At 30.3% G+C, this 20,213-nt stretch overlaps 2 protein-coding genes across 3 annotated transcripts; one reads left to right on the forward strand and one right to left on the reverse strand.

Moving 5' to 3' along the window:
- On the reverse strand, positions 1 to 10,601 carry LOC112795721 (purple acid phosphatase 15). 2 transcript variants are annotated; one of them, XM_025837852.3, is made up of 8 exons: positions 9,880 to 10,601; positions 6,828 to 7,019; positions 5,303 to 5,636; positions 2,542 to 2,759; positions 2,221 to 2,411; positions 1,427 to 1,717; positions 568 to 684; positions 1 to 296 (listed from the first exon to the last, which is right to left on the reverse strand). In XM_025837852.3, exons 1-8 carry the CDS (start codon positions 10,169 to 10,171, stop codon positions 288 to 290), a joined length of 1,644 nt encoding a protein of 547 aa, XP_025693637.1. In that variant the 5' UTR covers positions 10,172 to 10,601; the 3' UTR covers positions 1 to 287. The 2 variants fall into 2 exon arrangements, with proteins under 2 accessions (XP_025693637.1, XP_025693638.2); XM_025837853.3 differs by having other exon boundaries at positions 9,952 to 10,552.
- Positions 10,602 to 16,616: 6,015 nt separating this feature from the next.
- On the forward strand, positions 16,617 to 19,949 carry LOC112795722 (protein transport protein SEC23 G). The gene is made up of 2 exons (XM_025837854.3): positions 16,617 to 17,569; positions 17,976 to 19,949. The coding sequence occupies exons 1-2, from the start codon at positions 16,841 to 16,843 to the stop codon at positions 19,635 to 19,637; spliced, it is 2,391 nt and encodes a 796-aa protein (XP_025693639.1). The 5' UTR covers positions 16,617 to 16,840; the 3' UTR covers positions 19,638 to 19,949.
- Positions 19,950 to 20,213: the final 264 nt, after the last annotated feature.

A 20,213-nucleotide genomic window follows, 5' to 3' on the forward strand; every position in this document is an offset into this window, starting at 1 on the left:
TGTATACAATGTTTTTGTTGTATTTTTTGAAAGGGAATACAATGTTAAAACAATAGTACAATTCGAAATGTTTATTGACCTCAAAATAGAATTTCTCTTTCTCGTGCTCTCCAAAACTCATGAATACTTTATTAAATTTCTTGATACACACATTACATAGCCAAGACATGGTGAGATAGAAGCCATATAAAATCTCTCCCAGTGACCCCACATCTTGAAAAAATTGGTATCCTATGATTATTAACGCTTCTGCAACTTAAATTAATTGGTGTGTTCTGTTTTCGTCTTCAAGGATCCTACAAAATCAATGAAAGCGAGTTTTGCTAAGTGCTTAACAGTTTTTTATTTTGACCAAAATATGGTTAACACTAGTAGAATACATTAAACGTTTGCACTAACTGTAAAATATATTGATTCATATATGTATACATGTAGAATAATAAAAATTTAGAATATTCAGGTCTAACTATTTCACAAAAAATGATTGGCCTACAAAATTTTAGAATAAACAAATTGTTTTAAATATTTAAATATGGTTACTGGAGCCATATCCAGGTTTTTAAGTACCTTTGGCTTGACCGGACATTTTTGAGGCTGCCTAACAATATAAATCTCGTCTCCAGCAATGCCATAATAATCTTGATTACGATGCCAAATCCACAAGGCATGTGTTTCATTTTTCACCTGCATGCACATTGTCTCAACCCGTTAGTTTTTATAAATACCAGAATAAAGTGACAAATAAACTCTTGAAAATTTATATTTCAAACAAATTAGTCCTGAAAAAAAAAGTACCAATAGGATTTGGTGGAGAGACAAAGACGAAAAAATTGAGACTGAGAGACAGAAAAAGAAATAAATTTTAATATTCTGTTTGGTGCAAAGTGGGAGACAGAAATTGAAACAAGAATGAAATTCTAATTTAATTTATACAAATGATAAAATTGGAATTAATTAATTAAAATGAAGGTATTTTAAATATAAAATGTTATTAAAATTTTAATCTCTATCTCTAAATTTTAATTCCCTGTGTCCCTACTTTTTGGAGGTACTGAAATACTGAAATTTTGGGATAAAGTCAGAAATTTTAATACCAATCTCTGAACCAACAAACATGATACAGAGCCTCAGTCTCAGTACCTCAAAACAATCGCAACCCTCGGATAGCAAATATAGATATATTACATTTAAATTAACTTTTATTATTAGGATAGAAGGTTTTAATTTGAACTAATTTATCCACGTTCGCTATTGTGAAGGATTTCATCGGTACTTTTTTTTCTTTCGGGATTAATCTGTACGAAAAATAAATTTTCAGGGATTTATTTATCATTTTAATAACTTGTCAGTCAACTAACAGATCAGTACAAGAACTTGTTATAATGTACACTAGCATAAGATAGAGACAGAGAGAGAGAGAGATGACCTCCAGAATTCCATGGCCGAAGCTACTTTCTCTGATAGCACTATAATCGGGTTGTCGATCCCAACAGAATTGACCTTGTGCAGGACCTGATGTAAAGTTGAATCCACAGAATAAACCACCATTGATAAGCTTATCTGGTGTACTTGATGGTTCTGGACAATTTCCAGGTTCATCTGCATGTGTGATTGCCATCTTTTCCCGGTTGCCACCGTCGCCGACCGTGATATAAACAGGACCACAAGGGTCCAATGTGTAGTTGTATACTCTGTTTGATCTTTCATATGCATGAACCTGTCACAAATTTGAAAACTACAGGTGCTCAAAACTAAGACAAGAATATGCTTTTGGGATGAATGGTATCATGATATGATATTAAAGTTCTAGATTCAAAAGGTAAAAAATTTGATTCTTGGTGAATCCCAAAATCAATTTAATTTTTTGGGAAGATGTTTATTATCCCTAATACTCGGATGATTATTCTAGATAGTATAGGAGATGTTCATTTTGTAACTCAATAACCCATTGTACACATTGTATAAATAGTCCATTGTCTCCCTAGCCGGATCCATTTTAATAATATAAAAATAAGATGTTTAACCCAAAATGTTAGTTTTTTTTTTGTTTCCACGGTATCCCTAGCCCGACAAGCTAAAGACTAATCCGCTGCTATACTGAATTCTATTACTGAATTGTTGCATGCACAATTCTTTTGGCCTAATGTTGGCACAATCCAATAGTTACTTTACGCATGAATGATGATGAATCATGTGCAACTAAGACAAGAATATGCTTACATGTCCATTGAAGACAATGTCAACACCATATTGATATAGCAAGTCTTCCATCTCAACCCTCATACACTCTGCTTCTCTAAAATGTGCGGTGTAGGTGCTGTACCAAGGTGGATGCCATGTAGCTACCAACCATGGAGTTACCTCTCTCTCAACAGAAGCCAAGTCCTTCTCCAACCACTTGTACTGCTCCCCTGCAATATAAAAGAGGATAAAGTGAAATTAACCCTATTAAACAACATTTCCTTTTAGCATAGTGTCAATATGAAAAGCTGTCAAAAGTCTAGAAGACAAGAGAAGAAAAAGGATGAAGCAAGGGTTAACCTGATTTGTCAAATGATGTGTAGGCACCAAGCATTATGAAATGTATACCCCCAGCATTGAAAGAATAATATAAAGTGGATGATGATCCACTCTCTTCTGATGGAAATGCAAATCGAGAACTATAAGCAACAAATGTCTTGTTCTCTGCTTGTTCTTCTAATTCATGATTACCTTCAATTACCATTATTGGGACATTGGAGATCAGAGGTTGCATGTACCTGGATCAATGTTTTCACCACATAAAATGTTTGGTGAGGGTTTGATAGTCTTAATGTCACATTAAATTTTAGAAGGTTAAATTTAACAGTGTTTGTATAGTTTTCTGGAGTGTTTGAGAATGCTCTAAATAGTCCCAGAATGTTCTAGAATGTCCTAGAAGGTCCCGAAATATCCTATAAAGTTCTAGAAGACTCTGGAAGGTCATAGAGTATTCTAGAAGAGTGTAGATGTATATAGAAGTATAAAGAGTGGTATGGAATGATCTAAAAACATTTAGAAAGTTGTGGTAGGATAGATATTTGTAAAGAAGGTTCTGGGTTGAAAATCGGTTACTAAATTAGTCGCTAATAATTAACGATCAACATCGGTTACTGTTTCAAATTTGGCGACTAAAGTTTTAGCTACTACCAGAATCAGTTGACTAATTTCTTGTAGTGGTGGGAGCTTAAGATTATCATTGACTATTAATGTTTCAGCAATCATGGTTGCATTCAAGGTTCAATTAATACTTATGCTAGTGCCGTGCCATGTAGGGTAAGAAACATCCGTCTACAATTTCATTTGGCTACATTATCAACTAAAACTATCAAAATAATCTTTAAAGAAGCAGTCATATCAGCTTAGACTCAGAAAATCTTGTGACGTTCATTTCATCTTTATGACATAATTTTACTTTTTAAAAAATTATGTGATTCAAATATGATGTTAAATATATATTTTAAGACTAAAACGATATTGCCTATATTTTTCAAAAATTAAATTAATATCGCAAACTTTTTAGAGACTAAACTAAGGTTAAAAGAGCTAAATTGATGCTCGGTCTGCTTTGAGAAACTAGTTTACTAATTTAGCAAACAAGACAAAAGAAAAAAAAAAGAAAAAAAAAGTTATACTAAATTACTAATAAATAGAAAGAAGGGTAGAATATGAATTTAATTTTGATGTATTGACAGTGTAAAGGATTTTATACGGTCGTACAATCACATTTGTTCTTTTAGATGACTATTCATACCGTCAATTTAAAAGGTAACTATTTTTACTGATATGACATTATGCAATTAGATACACGTATAAAATTACTTTACAATGACAGTGCATCAAAATTAAATTCATATTATATTACACTAATTAATAAACTCTCGTAAAATTATTAGCATTGGCCAACAAAGATATCACATTTTACAACATATACAATACCAATGTTATATAACAAAACTTGAAATAAATTAGCACATAATTTTATACGGGATAAACTGATAAAGTATGTTTTTTGTCTCTAACATTTGTAATTTTTTTTTAAATATTTCTAACATTTAATTGTATTTTATTTTGTCCATAATATTTTCGATTTGTATCAAAATTATCCTTAAATGTTAATTTTATTTGAAATATTAGGGACAAAATTAAAAGCGTTTAGGAATAGTTTTGCAACAAATTCAAAATGTTAAGGACAAAATTTAATAAATTAAAACGTTAAAGATAAAATTGAATAAAATTACACGTTAGAAATATTTTTTAAAAAACATTACAAATTTTAGAGACAAAAAATATATTTTACCCTTTATATGTAAAAGCATCTTATCTAATAATGATCTTATCTAATAATGGTCTGTTTAGTGAGTTTTCTAAAAAATTTGGTGTTCCAATATAAATGTCAAAAAATTTTTTTATTAGTCAATTATATTCAAATATAATAATTTAAAAAAAATCAAATATATAAATTATAATTTCTAAAAAACGATATTTTCTTACTCTAATATTTTAGTTTTATTATTAAAAATTTACCAAACATACTGAAAAAAAAGATATTTTTCGTTAAAAAAAATCTTTTGGAATAAACTACCAAAACTACATCAGATTCTTTGAAATGCTGACAAAAATAGTTCTCACTTTTGATAACTATAAAAATGTTCTCAAGATATTATAAAATGCGATAAAAAAATCTAATGTTAAATATATACATTCAAAAAATACTTTAGAAATCGGATTTTGATGTGAATTTTTTTTTCAAACATGATTAGAAAATGAGACAGTTTTATCTTAAAAAATTGGTGATTTTACCATAAGCAATTTTTTTTTTTTAATTTTGTTAGCAAATGACCAAGAATACTTTTGAAAAATGAAAAATATACTAGCAACCAAATTTTTATCCCTTTTGGTAGTATTGTCTAAATAGTTATCTAAATATTTCTATAAAATTTTAAATTAAATATATAAGTAGTTTGTTAAATACAAAAGTCTTTGTAAAAAAAATATTTGTTATTTATTTTTATCATATTTTATAATATTTTAAGAACATTTTGTCATTATCAAAAGCGAGAATTATTTTTATCCGTCTTTCAAAAACTTAGGTGCAATTTTAATAGTTTATCCAAAAATTTTTTAACAGATTTAATGACACCCAAACAAATTTTAATACCGTGAAATTTCAAAGGCAAGTCATATAATTTCTTCTGAGGCAGACAAATTATCATATTGAATAGATGAGCAAACCTATAATTAAGAAGTGAAAAACTCAAGGTAAAAAATAAAAAAATTATACCTTCCCCAATAATCCCAACGAGGCTGGTAAGTTTCATGGATAGGAGTGTCAGAAAATGAGCAAGAGTAGCAGTTAGTGCCAGTGCCATTAGTGAGATACATGTTAGCATAACTAACATCTCCAACCAACAGAACAAGATCAGGATGGTTACTAATCATGTGATCAACTGTGGATGTGGTGTTGTATGTAAGACCCAAGTCTCCAACTATTGCTATTCTGCTTGGGTAGCTATTTGGCCCTGACTCTGGCATAGTCCTAAAATAGTGAACTTCACTCATTGCTGACAATGATGGGTCTCCACATCTGTATTGATATAGTGTGTTTGGTTTTAATCCTGCAATTAAATATTATCATAAAATCTTAAGTAAGAATTTTTTTTAGATTTGATTAATTTTTGTATAGGCCTTTTTTATTTCTTTTATTTGTCTTGTAATATTTTTTATTTTTGGAGTTTATGAAGGATCCAATTCTAAACTTTTCGAAGTTTGAACATAGAACTTTTAAACTATATTATAAGACTGATTACAAACACTTAAATTGATAAGAAGATGTAACATGAATAATTATATCTCTAATAAATACATTCATCATTAATCGGCTTAAACAAAAATATTTAATATACCCAATTTTAGCTACTATCTTATTAAGTTATTATTTGTACACGAATGTAGAGTACTCTGCTATGCTATGAAATATGAAGCACGGATCTTTGTTATCTTGTCTTATTAATTAAATCCAATGAATAATTTATGTTACGAGTCTTTTAAAAATTATGTTCAATCGAATAATTGTTAACTTTATTGCCATTTTAGTGGATTTAATACTTTATTTTTTAGTAGTAGATTTTTAGGTTTATTTTTTGCATATTAAGTATTTATTGAAATGTCTATTTTTAATATGGAATAGGTTTTTTGCAGTTTTAGCTAAAAAAAATCTTAAATAACTTTTAAATAAATCTAAATGTTTTGATAATTAAAGTTGAATTGAATTGAACCGATTAATATAGCTCCAACTGATTTTCTTTTTAATTGGTTCAGGGAATTTGTTAATTAACTTAGAGTTTGGATGATTTTTTTTTGAGAAAAAATCTATTTTTCGAGTTATCTTTTTTTTAAAAGAATTTTTTAAAAAATAAAAGTAATTTTATGTTTGAATATCTCATTTAAAAATATCTTTTTATTTATTAATTATATTTGGGTACAATAATATAAAAATATTTTTTATTTATTTATTATGTAAAAAATATATTTTTTGGAAAAAAATATCTTTTCAAAAAACGTAAATTATAACTTTTTAAAAAATATTTTTTTATTTTTCTATTGTTTTTATTTTTACTGTTAAAAAGTTATTATATACGTTAAAAAAATAAAAATATTAGAAAATATTTTTCTATCTATTTAATGACACCTAAACAAATATTTACTCCAACTAATTTTCTATAATTTAATTGATTAACTTATTAGAACCCTGCTAATTAGCATAAAACATAGAAAAGTGAGGCTTGTACATACAAATTGTATTATACCTGTGAGGCGAACATGATGTATAATTCCAGAAGTGTAATTCTGAAGGCCTTCAAAAGGATAAAGTTGACTGTAAACAAGGGAATAACCCTTCGATCTGTGGGACATAGTCCTTCCATACCTTCCATACTCAACTATGCTACCAACACTTTCAGGATCTAATGCTTCTATATTGTCCCCAATTTGGAACTCCCCTGGCAAAAGATATAACAATTTAATAACTAACACCATCTTTCATTTGGTTGTTGAGTTTACATGTAGATACTAATTCGGTGGTACTCGATTAACAGAAATATTTATAAAGACAATACACAGCTTGTATTATTTTAATATTAAAATTACAATATACAAATTTCATATTAGAAATACACAAACTGCGTAGAATAATACACCTCTTAACTCTGTAAAACTTCATTTTTTATAATATCAAAGTAAAACTCTATTCACTCTCTTCATTTTATATATATATATATATATATATATATAATTTTAATGCATTGGCCGTGTAAATCGTTTTATACTTTGGATAACCATTTACATAATCAATATAAAACAGAATTATTTTTGTTGATGTAACGTTATATAATTAAATACATATATAAAACTACTTTACATTAATAATGTATCAAAATTAAATTTTATATATATATCATAATACTTTGTTGAGTTATCGTATTTTCAAATAAAATTCATTTTAGACATTACATTCATTTGACATAAGTGTTTTTTTATGTAATTTTTCTTAAAAGATAAAAATAATACTTTTCATTTTCTTTTTCTTACGTTTAGCTCTAATATATTATTAATTATTATTACAAAAAGTTATCATAAAGGCATTATATAATTACAAAATATTAAAATCATTTAAAAAAGTTATTATAGTTTAATATTAATAAAAGATCAAAATTTTATAAATATATCTAAAAGTTATATATATTCTATGTTTCCATTTCTAACAAAAAAAAATATATATAAAATTAACATATTTTTGTGTCTCTTATTCATACAAATAATATATATGTATTTTTCCAAACACGTTTAAATATACTTAAAAATAGTCACTTTTCGGTGTGTTTAATCTTATTTATAGCTTAAAAAATATTTTCGAAAATATGAATTATTATTGATAATATGAAAAATTATCTAAATTACTTTATATCATTAAAAATACATAAAAAAAATCTTAGTTTGTATCATATTATTATAATCTATATAATAATATTGTATGCGTAACCTAAATATTCTTTTACTAACTCTTCTATTCCAAGCAACCTCATCAAGGATTAAACTTATGAAACAAGCTAACCCCATTAAATAAATAACTTCTATTATTATGTGCATGCAGAAGTCCTATAATTGGAATTTGGCTATTTGCATTATGCCAATATTTCAATAAATAAATAAGTAACCTCTATTATTTCTAAGAGTTTAATTTTGATGTATTGTTAGTATAAAATATTTTATACAATCGTATAATTATATCTATTTTTTTATAATTATTTATACATTAAATATGAAAAATAGTTATTTTGATTGATGTAACGTTACATAATTAAATACACATATAAAATTATTTTACACTGATAATATATCAAAATTAAATTCAATTTTTAAACCATAAAAGCATGTCCTTTTTTTATTTTTTTATTTTTCCATTATTTGGTCATAACCAACCAAATAGCATTTTATGCATCTCAGTCTCTAAACCAACAATGATATTTATTTGCACGTTAAAAGGTTCGTAACATTTTAAACCCCTACTAAATTAAATTTATCCTTATAGAAAATAAACAAGAAAAAAAATACTGCAATAATATAATAACTGTCTAAAGAAAATCACAAAAACTCTTAGTAATATATAGTTATATATACTCTAAATTGGTCCTCTATTTTGGTTTTCAGATAATTAATATTTGACTAATATTCTAAACATTAAATATTAAATATTAAATTTTAAAAGTATAAAAATTAGATATTGATCAAACATTGATTAATATTAATAAAATATATACATTCCTAATAACTTTTATATAAAAAAATTAATTTATCACACACACAAAAATGCTTACAAAACTAGGACTCAAACACTAATTTTTTTTTCCTAAAATGAACCATAGTTTCAGGTGGCTAAAAATACTGAAATGTTTAGATCCATAATATACTTGAAAGTTGAAATGCTTCCAAAATGATGAATAAAAAGACATGATTGCATTCGGCAACGCCACAAAAAAAGCAAAGTCAGTTTGTGTACTTGTCTGCTGTGACGCCAATAACTATGTAAACTTCACGTGAACTGGACCCACCAAAACGGCGTCTCTCCACCTATAACCACTGCTTTTTCTTTTTATATTTTTAAGCTACTTATTTATTTAAAAATATATTTCATTCTTTATCATTTTTAATGTTATCATTTTCATACAAATCTTCGCATCGCTACTAGCGGTTTTGTATATTGAAAATTTTTTGGTATAATATTTAATTATTATTAGATTTTATGATATTTTTTAAAATTATAAAAATAATATAATATATTTTTTTGTATTGATAATATATTTTTTTATATTGTATATTTTTATATAAAAGAGTATATTATTAATACAAGAGGAACGTATTGTATTATTCTCATAATTTTAAAAAATATCATAAAATTTAATGATTGAGTATTATATCAATATTATATTAATATGTAAAAAAATAAATGGCTACTAACTATTCATCCTATTTCAATAAGGAATAAATAATAGAAGAAAAAGTCTACGAGCCAGTAATTTTTATATTTTTTGGCCAGTACTTAACCATAAAAAAAAAGTGAGTAATTTTTTATTATTAGATATAATTTTACACCATTAAAAATATTATTAATAGCTAATTAATAGTTATAAGATATCAAAATTACTGACTCTTTAACATTACTCATAATAAAAATTAACAATATTCAAGACTAAAAATAAATAAGATGGATAAGTGTAATTAACTTTATATAAAATTAATAATTAAAAATTATTAAATAATATTAACTTAAAAAAAAAGAAGCCGTATTTATCAATTGAGTACCTGTTATCCAAGAAATCCAAAGGGAGGCATAAGATGAGGAGAGAGAAAGAGAGATTTGTTCGGGCTCAAAACCTTGAACAGTTCTCTGAACAAGAGGATCTGTATCTGGCAAGTCCATGGCGTTTCCACGGAAGCTCTTGTCAAGTGGAACCGTCACTGGCTCGAAGGGTCCTTCAAGAGTCGTTGGAACTCGCCCATCCACTTTCAACAACGGACTCATTACTAAAACAACTACACCAATAATGAAAGGCACCGAAGCCGAACCCATTTTTAGTTCAAATGAGTTTTTCATGTGTGAGTTTGAGTAAATAAATATATAGAGGCAGGGCAGAGAGACTCTATGTGGAAGCCAAGAGGAGGCAGAAGAAGAAGAAGGGTCAAACAACTCATGCTCATCAGTGAAGTAAGGTGGGAACACTCAAATTTAAGAAAGTAGCGAAATAAATAATGCAGCAAAATATTAAGCGTGATTTAGATGTTGGAGTTTTAAATTTTTTGAGTGCCCTGCGAGGTAGCCACTAGCTACACAATATTGATTTGTCAAGTATGTTACTTTTATATTAGAGGAGCGCTAGGAATGAACAACTTTTATAATTTGTAGTCATTAAATAATTATCAATAATAATTTTAATGTTGTGAGATTGATATAAAATTTTATTTAATAATTTTTTTTGTTAATTACATGTTAGTAAGAATTAATAGCTTCTTAAACTTTTCCTTTATATTATTGATAAAAATTATTTATTATATATTAAAAATAAATTAATAATATTTATATATTTATATATAAATATATATTAATTAATTTATATTTTAATATATAATATATTTTTTTCATCCAGTGGTCGTCTTTGGACTTCGGGAGAAGGGAAATGCACTTGCTTAAAATAGTCACAAAAATTATCTCGTGTTATATATATATATATATATATAGAACGACAAGATATATTAAACAATTCTTATATATGATTATAGGTGTTTAAAGAAAAAATATATAAATTTTAAAAACTTTTTATAGCAGACTTATAGGTTTTTGAAGAAAAAAAATTAACATTCTCAAACAGAAATCGATCTTACCAATTTTTCTCAAGAATTTATGTGTTATTGATCCATATCTATTACATCAAAAGTTATGTCTTTACTCTTTATCTACATGCTCACTAACATTATGAGTATTTTTATGATTTGTGTATTTTTGATTATTTGATACTTTCTATAATTTATAGTGACTAACGTTAATATTATCCAAAAAATAACGTAAATTAGATATAATTTATAATTAAATAAACAAAACTAACCGATGATCATTGAATTTTAAAAAAGAATTACAATACTAATTTCTAAATTTATAAACACACTAAAAAAATCAAACAACATTAATAAATAAAATATAAAACAAATACCAAATTTGAATAGAAATATAAATTCATAAATTAAAATCATGAATAGAAATCAAACAGCAATAATAAATAAAAAATAGAACAGTATGGACAGAAGCATAATTCCTGAAATTGAAATCAAAATTATAAAAATAATTATTAAATTTGAATAGAAACATAAATCTATAAATTGAAACTATGATCAAAAATCAAATAGCAATAGCAAATAAAAAATAGAACATCATGAAAAAAGACATAAATCCAAAAATTGAAATCAAAATCATAAAAATAAATATCAAATTTTTTTAACCCTAACTCAGAAATTTTAAACAACCAAATAAATCGAACAAAATCACTAATTAAATGAAATAAGAAGAACAAAAAAATGATTGAATGACTTTAACAAAATAGATTCATGCAACAACACATAAAGGGATAAAAAAAATGAGTTAAATGAAACAAGTTCATACCTGAGATTGAGGCTCCATTAAAACTCTTGAAGTGTAGCGATGAATGGAGAGAAAGCGTTGAAGACAACAGAAAAACACGGTGCACGATAAAGGCAGAAAGAACGACGATACTCTGAAACTCAAAAGGGAATTGACAAATAAATTGGCAATAGACGTGGGTTATGTGAAAAGGGATGAGAAAGAGAGGCTAATGGCAGTGAGTAGGGATTGTTGTTGATGACAGTGGGCTCTGTGAAAAGGAAAGAGAAAGAGAGTAGAGAATGTGTTAGTGGGTTTAGTCACTAAGTGAAAGTAGTAAACTTAGGGTTACCTAAATGAATTTTAAAAATATTTGTGGTAAAGGTAAATATTTAACAATTATTATTAAATCCTATTTGGGTTATATTTATAAATTATTTATTGTACTTATCACAAAATCTCAAAACACTTGACTTTACTAAAGATAGATCCTGTTTAAAATACCAAAATCATTACGAATGTAAAAGAAACTTTCTTTGCTTAAAGATTTTATAAAAATGTCAATCAGTTGCTTATTAGTTTTAACAAATTTGACAATTACATCTCCTTTTTGAACACAGTCTCTTATAAAATGATATCTAATCTTAATGTACTTAGTTTTTGAGTACAAAATTGGATTCTTGGTTAAATTAATAACACTTATATTATCACATCAAATGGGAATGTGATCAAACTTAAGTCCATAGGCGATTATGTCACGGTCCAAAATGAACCGTGACTAATATTCAGAAAAAATTGTCTCTTAATAAGCCTAACAAATTTGAAATTAGTTAAATAAAAAAATTACAAATATTTTAAATAAATTTACAAGCATTAGAATGAATAGTTACATATTATTTTTAACAAAAACATAAAATAGACTAATATAGTTGGATCCAATGTGCTTTACTATTACTCTGTTTGACAGGCATAAGTTAAAATAAGGTATGATTCTGTCATGCAGAGATAGGTTTTGTTGCTTCCAGACACTATAAATACACCTACTTGACTGTAGCATGTGAGAGAAATAACCGAACCAAATGAAATTCCGTCACTAACAAGTTTAACACAGATTATAAACGGAAACAAACATTATAAGTATACTGTCTATCCAAACTTAACTAACATTTCAGATATACTTCAGAATTACATATTTTTCAAACTAATTTTACTATGTTGGAGAAATAAAATTACTCAACTTCTACATATCAGTTTGAAACGTATCTAAATGTATCACACAACAAGTAATAAAGGTCCAACTTTCAAATTCATAAGTCCTACGATAATAAATTTAAAATAGTAAAACTTAAACATAAAGACTCAAATCTTTAATTTAAAATAATCAATTACTAAACTTATGATTTTAAAAATTAAATCTTAAATTTAAAAAACTAAACTACAAAACTTATAATTTTAAAATTTAAGGATGTAAAATAGCAACTATTAGGTTCTTTTTACCAGATTTAATCTTTAAATTCTAAACACTAAACAACTAAAACAATAATATTCGAAATTAAATTTACATATTTAAAAGTTATAATTTTAAATCTTAGTTTTTATATACAAACCCTATATTTGATCCTACTTTTAAATTTTACATCTTAACTTTGAAATTCTAAACTAGCCAACCCAAAATTATATGTTCTAACTATTGCACCTGAATACTACATTTTATGTTATATGAAATTTAATAACTAAAAGAAAACAAACTTACCTCTTTGTTTATGCTACCGACAACGTGCGCAACGCTGTTGAGCCGATAAAGACTACGTTCATCTGCTATAGTCCCGGTCCCAGCAAAATCCAAATGGCCAAATCCTCATCACACTTTCCTCTCTTCCTCTCTCTACAACGTCTCTTTCTCTCTCTAAAAAGACAGAAATGGCTCAAATTGAATAAACTGCGACTCCCTTCTCGCGTATTTATACTAAAGCATAAACCGCTGGACCGTTGTCGCGGTTTATGTATATTTCACATCAATATAGAAATTGTGAGACTCCTGTCGTAGTTTTTAGCTATTTCAGTTGTCAATGTAAACTGCTAGTCGGGTGTAGTGGTTTACGTTCATTTGAAATCCATGGGTATGATGGCTGCTCCTCCTCCTTGAAGTTTCGGCCATGGTGGAGAAATCAAGCTAATGATGTTTTCTTCATGTTTTCTCCTAGGATCTCTTGTTCATTCACCATAAGCTCTAAGAAAACGTGATTTCTAGATACCTTGAGGTGAGAAAAACCTTCTTTTCATCATCATGAACCTTCAGCCTTCATGGTTCATATGGTTCTAAAGTTGTTTTGATGTTAAAATAGACGTAAAAGTACTTTTAGAAGCTTCTTTTTTGTTCAACTTTTGACAGCAGCAAAGGAGGTAAGGTTTGGTAAATTAATTAATGATTGGCTGTGTTCTTGAAGTGTGAAATCAGATCTTGTTGCTTGAGACTTGATTCTGAGTGTTTATGTGATGGTTTGAACAAGAGATCTTGTTGTTTAATACTTGAAAATCAAGTTATTGATGGTTATGAAATTGCTGTTGTTACTGTTGGAAAACGTGGCTTTTCAGCCATGAAATTCATGATATTTGATGTATTTTTGATGTGTATTTGATGGCTGAAACGTTGCTCTTTGATTTGGTCAAAATCAGGTAAAAAATGACTACCGAAAAGATTGAAAAATTGGTTGAAAATCAAGCTGAAATCTGATGAACTTTTGAAAAAATATTTTTGGTTTTCGAAGGACAAGAAAAACGTTGGTTTTGATGATTTTGGGGTGGAAAGTTAATTAAGGAAAATTAAGAGACCAAAGTGTAAATATTAAAAGTTAAGGAGTCAAAATGCAATTTCTTAAAAGTTCAGAGGTCAAAATGCAATTTTTGAAAGTTGAATAAAATATTATTATTTTAATATTAAAATATTATTTTATTATTAATATTATTTTATTAATAATAATAAAATATTAATAAAAGGCAGTTTTTTCTAAAAATCTCAAGAAAGCAGTTTTGAGTCCAAAATTCTTTAATTCTCTTTATTAAACACCTAAGAAAAAGTATAAGAGAAGGTATTGAGGTATGTCAAGTAATGAAAAAAGATTTAGAAACTTGCAAACATGTTAGAAAGGGAAAGAGTTAAAAGTTATATAGCTATATGTTTGACCTCACAGAATAAGCAGAGAGTTGTTATTCCTGTAGGCCGAAGTTCACCTACAGTGAATATCAATTGTGTATCTCAGGGTGTTGTTCCTGTAGGTCGAAGTTCACCTACAGAGAGTTGTGATTTCTGTAAGCCGAAATTCACTTACAGGGACGCCATTTCTGTAAGCCGAAGTTCACTTACAGAGGTGCCATTTCTGTAGGCCGAAGTTCACCTACAGAAAGTTGTTATGTTGTGTTTAGACTATTCCTGTAAGCCGAAGTTCACTTATAGGGGCGCCATTTCTATAGGCCAAAGTTCACCTACAGAGATGAAGCCATATTTAGGACTAGTTTCTAAATAATGTCGGGTTGCAGGGTGTAAACCGACACGTGAGCTCATGGCCTGCATAGGACAAACATGCATCATACTTGGTTGTGCATTTCCTCTGTTATGGTTGTTGTATGAATGTATGCTTTCTTTGTTTGTACTATATTCTCTGTGTCTGTGTTTTATTTTCTTGTATTCTTTTGTTTGTGCTTTGCTTCCTGATTTCTTAACTTCTCTAATTATATGTATCTTCTGTTTACTACTTTTCTATTTTCTGCTATTTGTCTGCTAAATAACATAGAATTAATGAACTTAACTAATAACCCCAGCCTTACTAAGAACTCCCCAATTCTTATCCATTCTCTCTCCCTTTCCCCTTCAGATGGAAGCATGAGTACCTTTTCGTAGTTCACTGATGACCATTCCGCAAAGAGAATTCCGCTCTAGGTAGTCTTCTGAATCTAGGGTGAATCTCGTTCTCTGTTAATATATATATGCTGTGAGGCCAGCTTACGTCTGTATCCCGTTTGTATGTGAACTTTAACCTAAATCATGTGTACGAGACTCTTGTTATATGACTACTTGATGGAGTACCAGTGAGACGTCATATGACAATGTATGATCGTGCAGAAGAGTGGTAGATGATCTTCCACCTTTTGATGTCGTTTCACCGGACTTGAGTCTTAAAGACCTAGATAACACTTTCCCTCACTTTAGTAGTTTAGAGGGATTAGGTGAGTATAGAGTTTAGGCTAGCCTGGACGCCAGTTTAGGGACTTTTTAAACAGGTCAGGGCCTGAGATGCCGTATGTGTTTAGGGGTGTTCTAATAGAGGTTCTTCACTTTAATAAAGGCTGGATAACTGAATGTTGTTAACTGCTTAAAATGTATATGTGTATATAAGTGTGGTTGTTTATAACTATTTTATCTGCTATTCTTTGTGAATTGATTATGAAAGATTTTGTTTATTAATCTAAATGTTTTCAAAAAGAAATTACCCCGCAAATTAACAACGTTTTAACAACGAATCAGACTCATATAATAAATAATAAATAATAATTAAGAAGACAAGTTGATAGCTCTCAGTTTCCAATATGATCTAGACATACTGAAAAATGGGTGATTACATAGAACCTCTCTTACGATTTACATAAAATAATAAAAAATTATATTTACATATACAATTTTATAAAAGTTGTATTTAAATAAATTTAAGAATAAAATAATTTATTTTAGTTATTTATTCTAATAAAATAAAAATTAAATTGGGTCCAATTATAATATTATCACATCATCTAACTATTGAAAACTTTTAGCGAAATAAAAATAGTTACATCAACACTTTGTCAGTTAGCAGTTTAGCACCAAAAATACACTGAGAACCTACTATAGGGTCTAAAACTAAATATAAAGGACTATTATAAAAAAAATTAGAACTTCGAGAACAAATACTTATAAGTAATTGGGTGAATGGTAGGGACCATTATAAAAATTTATTTATATACCGGAAATGATTTTTAGTGTGGAGATCGATAAGGAAAGAGGAATCTTCAAGGTATTAAGGAAGTAACAACTAACAAGTAACTGCGTTGCCGTTGGCTACGGTGGATCGGTCAATTAGCAATTAGGAAAGTCGTCGAGGGCGGCGGGCGATCCCCATCGAAATGGATTTCTTGGAACTGGAGGCAGTGGAAGGCTTGAGGTGGTCATGGAACTCATGGCCAACCTCGAAATCCGAAGCTTCGTCTCTCATAATCCCCCTCTCCATCATGTGCACCCCTCTCATGCAACCCCCCGAGCTTCCCATCGTACCCTGCGACCCTCTCAACTGCTCTCGATGCGACGCCGTTTTGAATCCCTACGCTCGTCTCGACTACCAGTCTCGCATCTGGCACTGCCCTTTCTGCTCCCAACGTAACCCCTTCCCTCGCTCCTACTCCGACATCGCCGATACCAATCTCCCCGCCAAGCTCTTCCCTACCTATAGCTCCGTCGAATACGCCCCCGCTCACGTGCCTTCTAGTTCTAACTCCCTCCTCTCACGTGCGCCTATCACTCCTCCTTCTTCTTCTTCTTCTCTTCCTCCTCGCGTGCTGTCTTCGTCTTTCTCTTCTTCGTCTTCGCTGGTTAGTGTCGCCGCTGCTGCTGCTGATCCGCGTGGGCCTGGGCTTGGGCCTGGGCCTGCTTTGGTGTTTGTTGTGGATCTCTCCTCTGCGGAGGACGAGTTGCGTGCGCTTAAGAAGGAGCTGCTGCTGGTCATGGAACAGTTGCCGGAGAACACCCTTGTTGGATTAGTTACCTTTGACTCCATGGTTTATGTTCATGATCTTGGCTATTCTGAGTGTTCAAAGGTTATCCTATTCCATGGCGATCGTGAAGTTTCGTCTAATCAGGTACAATAGATAGTTAATTCTAATTCATTTTTTAGTATTTGGCATTGTATCTGGTTATTCAAATTAATCTGACTAGCACTCTGAAGGGGCTTAAAGTGTGAGGGCTAGCTTAAGTTAGTGATTGAGATAGTTGCTGACTAGTGATTGGTTTGAATTAGTTTTCGCAATTTGGTTGTGACAGTTGTAAAGAAGTAGAAGAGAATCACAGATTTAGTTGGTAGGAGTTCATTCAATCTTGTTTTAAGTTCTACTTTTTCAAGGACTTACATGCTATGCTGCTTTATTATCATTTACTGTGAAATGTCATAATCATCAGCTAGATTAAGTTTCTACTTTTTTCGTTGCAGAACAATCTAATCTGCACTGTCCCTAAAAATATTTGGTTTTTTTTTTTCTTTGTTCACAGACCAGACAGTTCCTCAATATTAGTCACGCCCACCACCAGCTGCATCATGGACAAACACCTGTTGTCCCAAAGCAGGGATATTTGTTGCCAATTTCAGAATGCGAGTTCAGCATCACCGCGGCAATTGAAGAGATCCATTGTATGTGGAAGTACACTTCAGGAAGGCGTCCTCTAAGGTCCACGGGTGCTGCAATATCAGCTGCACTTGGAGTTTTAGAGTCTTGCCTAATAAATACTGGGTCGAGGATCATGGTCTTCACATCTGGACCTGCTACTCTAGGACCAGGTGTGGTTGTGGACTCAGATCTCGCCCAAGCCATGAGAACCCACCAGCACATCATGAATGGGCATGCAAGACACCATGAGAAGTCTTGTAGTTTCTACAAACGAGTTTCCAAGAGGCTCTGTGATGCATCTGTTGTTCTTGATCTGTTTGCTTGTTCTCTTGACCAAGTTGGAGCGGCTGAGCTTCGAAAACCTGTTGAGCGCTCAGGTGGGTTTATGATTCTGGCCGAGTCTTTCGAATCAGATCAATTCAGGAAATGTTTGAGGCATCTATTTGAACGTGATGATGGTGGCTATTTGAAGATGAACTTCGATGCTACCATTGAAGTAGTGACAACGAAAGATGTGAAAATCTGTGGAGCACTTGGTCCTTGTGTGTCTCTTCGAAAAAAGAATAGTTTAGTAAGTGAGAGTGAGGTTGGAGAAGGGGGTACCTGTATGTGGAAGTTAAATACTCTGACCGACAAGACTTGTATTGCTTTTTTCTTCCAAGTAAGCAACGAACAGAAAATCCAGCCTGGTTCTGCATTTTTAATTCAGTTTATCACACGATACAGACAAGGGAACTTGGGAATCCGGAAGAGGGTGACCACAGCTGCAAGACGATGGGTTGGGAATTATTCTACCGATATTGCTGCAGGGTTTGATCAAGAAGCCGCAGCTTCGGTTATGGCAAGACTTGCTATTCTCCGGGCAGAGACATGCTATGCCCGTGATGTGATTAGATGGCTGGATGACACACTTATCCGTTTTGCTTCAAAGTTTGGGGATTATGTGCCAGAAGATCCTTCCACATTCCGGCTTTCGTCCAACTTTTCCCTTTATCCCCAGTTTATGTTCCACTTAAGGCGATCTCAATTTATTGATGTCTGTAACACTACACCTGATGAAACTGCTTTTTTCCGACTAATGCTAAATCGCGAAGGAGTAGTGGGCTCTCTTATAATGATTCAACCTACGCTTTTCCAATATTCATTTGATGGGCCTCCTGTGCCAGTACTTCTAGACATTCGTTCCATTTATCCAGATGTTATCTTGCTCTTTGATTCCTACTTCCATGTGGTGATTCATTATGGGTCCAAGATTACTCAGTGGAGAAAGCTTGGTTATGATAGGGATCCGAATCATGAGAACTTCAGAAAGCTGTTGGAAGCCCCAGAATTGGATGCACAGCAATTGGTGATGGAACGGGTGCCAGTGCCAAAGTTTATAAGATGTGACCAGCATAGCAGTCAGGCAAGGTTTCTTCTTGCCAAGTTGAATCCATCCGTAACTCAAAATTCAACATACACAGATGGTTCGGACATTGTCTTTACAGATGACTTGAGCTTGCAAGTATTTTTAGATCACTTGCAGGTATTGGCAGTGCAAGGGTAATAAAAAATGACATTAATTAGGTTTAGGCTCTTCAGCATGGTCATACGAGAAAGATATCTGTAAGTAGCTTACAAAGAAGAGGTTTCCATGTTTTTGGCAGAAAGTATTTCCTTGGTTACTTTTGAATTGTAAATTCTCTGATTTCTTCTGTACGATTACAATTTTATTTAGTAAACTAGTTTTGAAGATGTAGCTTCTGTTTATTGTTTCTTTGTCTAGGAAGTAGGAACTGGGTTATCCCCCCAAATTTCTCTGCCTATATTGTAAATATCATTTGGTATGATTAAAAGAATGCCCCATTTCGTTTATTTATGATTTGACTTGATGGTAGCAAATAAATCTTTACTCTTCTTTTGGTTGGAAAGGTCAATATGATTCTCAGGAGTCATAACCCATGAGCAAGTGTCAGCATTAGCATCTCATATGCAAGCAATCTGAGTAATTCTTCGAGGATTGGAAATTTTTTGTCTCAAACTTATTACAGGTTGGCTTGATCTTCTCTGGTTTGTTTTTCAACACAAGAACAATTTTGGACGTTCAAGAGCCAAATTTCGTCTGGTATCCAATAAGGATTCA

This window comes from Arachis hypogaea, chromosome 4 (assembly GCF_003086295.3).
Source record: "Arachis hypogaea cultivar Tifrunner chromosome 4, arahy.Tifrunner.gnm2.J5K5, whole genome shotgun sequence".
Classification (NCBI taxonomy): Eukaryota; Viridiplantae; Streptophyta; class Magnoliopsida; order Fabales; family Fabaceae; genus Arachis; species Arachis hypogaea.